The sequence below is a fragment of the Emiliania huxleyi genome (assembly GCF_000372725.1).
Source record: "Emiliania huxleyi CCMP1516 unplaced genomic scaffold EMIHUscaffold_876, whole genome shotgun sequence".
NCBI lineage: Eukaryota > Haptophyta > Isochrysidales > Noelaerhabdaceae > Emiliania > Emiliania huxleyi.
The window spans coordinates 12975-16115 of NW_005195467.1; the positions used below are offsets into that span (position 1 = coordinate 12975).

Here is a 3141-nt window from a genome sequence, read left to right on the forward strand (position 1 = left end):
ATGCCCGCAACCCCACTGTATACCAAGCTGAAGTGTCGAATCCTGCGGTGGCGACGCCCGGCTGGGGCTCGCCTGCTATGCTCGCTCTCTCAGCCCTCTCTACCTCTTTCCTAGTCCCCGCGCTGCGCGCCAGCCCGCCGCTCTCCTCGCTTCCAGCGCAGTCCGCCGGCCTGTCGCCCGCGCCGCCCGCTGTCGTTGCAGAGGCGGCTCGCCGCGGCGGTGGTGTGGTGCGGATGGAGGAGACGGAGGGGCCAAGCGAGACGCTACAGGCGCTCGGCGTGGCCGGCGGCCTGACGGCCTTCTGCTTTGCCTTCTTCTACGCGCTGACGAGCGCCGGCGTCGACGATGTGGTCGCCGGCAACCTCTTGCTCGTTGCGCTTGCCGCTGCGGGCGCCGGCCTCTTCTTCTTCGACGGCGGCGCGACGCAGGCCGCCCTCGAGGCGAGCGCGGTACCCATCACGGCTGCGCGGTACTCGCGCTTGGCCGTGCTCACTCATGCGACGGCGGCAGCGGCGACAGTCGCAATTTCCCGCAGGGCCGCTGCGTTGCCTCCACCTGATCTTCTGGCGAAGGCACCTCTTGCGCCGCAGCAGCTGAGGGAGCAGGCGGCGGTGCTCTACACACCGCCGCCCGTCAAGGGCACTTCAACACCCGATCAGATCGGACTGGCAGAGCACTTGAGCAGGAGCGGCGCAAAGTTCTACGGCGCGTACTGGTGCGGCTTCTGCCTCAAACAGCGCGCGATGTTTGGCGCCGGAGGCTCACGGCGGCTGCCCTATGTCGAGTGCGCAGAGGGCGGCTACCAGGCGGACGCAGCGCTCTGCGAGGCGAGGCGCGTTACGGGCTACCCCAGCTGGGAGATTGGTGGCAAGCTGTACAGCGGCATGAAGTCGCTCCCCGAGCTGCAGCGCCTCAGCGGCTTCAACCCCGCAGTGCAGTTCCCGGCGCCCGAGGCGCCGCCGCCGCCGCCGCCGCCGCCGCCAGGCGGCTTCAAGCCACCCGAGGTGGAGACTGTGTCCACGAGCTACACGGTCGCCCTCGCCAAGCACCTGCGCTCGAGCGGCGCCGTGTTTTACGGCGCGCACTGGTGCCGCTTCTGCGGGCTGCAACGCTCGCTCTTCGGGCGCGAGGCGGCGCGCCAGCTTCCCTACGTAGAGTGCGCCGCCGACGGCTTTGGGAGCGAGGCCACCCGCTGCCGCGCCGCGCCGGAGGTGCGCGCGTACCCGAGCTGGTCGATCGGAGGCAAGTTCTACTCCGGCTACCTGCCGCTGCAAGAACTGGCCAAGCTCAGCGGCTTCATGCCGCCCGCCGCCCCGCCCGCCGCCACCCCGGCGGAGGGCCTAGGAATAGACTTCGGGAGCGCACCGCCCGTGCAGCGCGCCGCCGACGAGGGCTGCGAGCTGCCCAGTCGGGGAGTGGACGGCGGTGCTGCCGCTGGACCTGGAGGTGGAGCGGCGCCTGGCTGCAAGTGACGCGCGCGCTCGACGGGCCTCGGACTATCGACATAAGTGTCCTTGGCGGGGTATACTATAGGATCCGACGCCACTCAGTGCTGGTCCGCTCCACCACTCTTCTGACGCTTCCCACCACCATTCGAACGTCCTAGCGAACGTCCCCCGATGACGTTGCGCGTGTCTGCACCCCCACCTCCCCATACTTTTCTGCGTGGGTCGCTCTCCGAGAGCACGCCGGGCGGCAGCTCCTCCGTCGACCAACAGAGCACGCAACCCTCTGGCGGCGTGACGCGCTTTCGCAATGCCGGCCCGAAGCCGCCGCAATACCAAAACGAGACGAAGGGCGACGTCCGGATGCCGAGCGCGGCGTTGGTGTGCCCGTGCGTCTTGGCCTTCGCGCCACCCGAGGTGAGGTCCGACCGCCGCCCTCGCGGCGTCCAGTAGTTGTACCGCTTTCTCGGCGCGATGTAGAAGGGCTGCGTGTCGGCCGTGCCGTGGGAGCGGCCCAGCGCCGCCCAGTAGTAGTCCTTGGTGTACACCCAGTTCGGCATCAGCGCGAGCCACGGCGTGCCTGAAGCAGCACAGTGGGCGAGCAGCCGCTCGGGGTGCGGGTGCGTGTAGGGCGGGTTGGTGAGCAGCACGTCGTGCTCGGGAAGGTCGCCGCTGTCGAGCCGCGCGTAAAAGTCCTCGTTCGCATTGTGCACGTGAGGGAAGCCCAGCGCGGCGAGGTGACGAGCCACGGCACCGTTGCAGTAGTAAGGGTCCCAGATGCGAAGCTCCTCGGGCGGCACGCCGCGCTTGCGCGCCACCAGGCGGAGCAGGCTGACAATGTGCGCGTAGGCCTCAGGCGCCGTCTCGCAGTGGTCGTCCTCGGCGGCACTGAAGGCGAGAGGCTGCGGCACAGGGTGCGGTACCGACGGCTGCCGCGCCTCGCCAGTCGCACCGCCCGCTGCCTCTGACGACGACACAGCCTTGGGGAGTGGCACAACCGCGCCGGCCTCCCATCTGCCAACGGCGACGAGGGCGCCGCGATCGTCACGCTCGCTCGCGTAGACGGTGCCGTCGGCCGCCCTGAGCAGCAGCTCTCCACCCAGCACCACGCCCTGCAGCTCTGCCGGCTCTGCCGGCTCGGGAACAGCCACCTCTTTGAGCCTCCGCTTGGCCGCCCGCTTGGCCTTGCGCTTCTCACGCTTCTTGCCGTCAGGCATTGACAAATCTCACTACTCGAGTAGGGCTAGTCTAGGGGTACTCGAGTAGGATCCCTACCCGGGTTTGGGCTCAACGAGGTTTGCCTCTCGCACCCCGTCTGTTTCCCTTTCCTTTCCTTCAGCTGGGTGAAACGGTTCGCGCGCCCTTTTCGGCGCCCTTTTTCCTTAAACCGGACCCTTTTCCCCCTCCCCCATTCCTCTTCTCCCTTTTTTCTCGACAACACCCTCTCTTTTCCTCTCTATTTTCCCGGGAAAACTGCGTGGAAATCGTCAAATTCTTGGCTCTCTGAGCCGAGTCTGAGGCTGGTTTGTTTGGGCCCAAAATCAGCCAAATTTTAGGCCAAATCGGCAAAATGCCGGGAATTTCGCGGAGAACCCGTGTATACCTGGAAATTACCATGCGACCGTCTGGGTATTTTGTCGATTTCCTCAATTTTGCCTCAGATTTTGCCCCAGACCAGCTCTCAGAACCCATATCC

At 66.8% G+C, this 3141-nt stretch overlaps 3 protein-coding genes across 3 annotated transcripts; 2 read left to right on the forward strand and 1 right to left on the reverse strand.

The window, feature by feature from the left end:
- Positions 1-662: 662 nt before the first annotated feature.
- On the forward strand, positions 663-923 carry EMIHUDRAFT_48753 (hypothetical protein; the record flags this gene model as incomplete). The annotated part of the gene is made up of 1 exon (XM_005758233.1): positions 663-923. A coding segment is annotated over one exon (261 nt), but the record flags the coding sequence as incomplete, so codon positions are not given.
- A 78-nt stretch (positions 924-1001) lies between these two features.
- EMIHUDRAFT_48270 (hypothetical protein) lies at positions 1002-1298 on the forward strand (the record flags this gene model as incomplete). Its single annotated transcript, XM_005758234.1, has 1 exon — positions 1002-1298. A coding segment is annotated over one exon (297 nt), but the record flags the coding sequence as incomplete, so codon positions are not given.
- A 248-nt stretch (positions 1299-1546) lies between these two features.
- Positions 1547-2662, reverse strand: EMIHUDRAFT_250132 (hypothetical protein; the record flags this gene model as incomplete). The annotated part of the gene is made up of 1 exon (XM_005758235.1): positions 1547-2662. The coding sequence occupies one exon, from the start codon at positions 2660-2662 to the stop codon at positions 1547-1549; it is 1116 nt and encodes a 371-aa protein (XP_005758292.1).
- Positions 2663-3141: the final 479 nt, after the last annotated feature.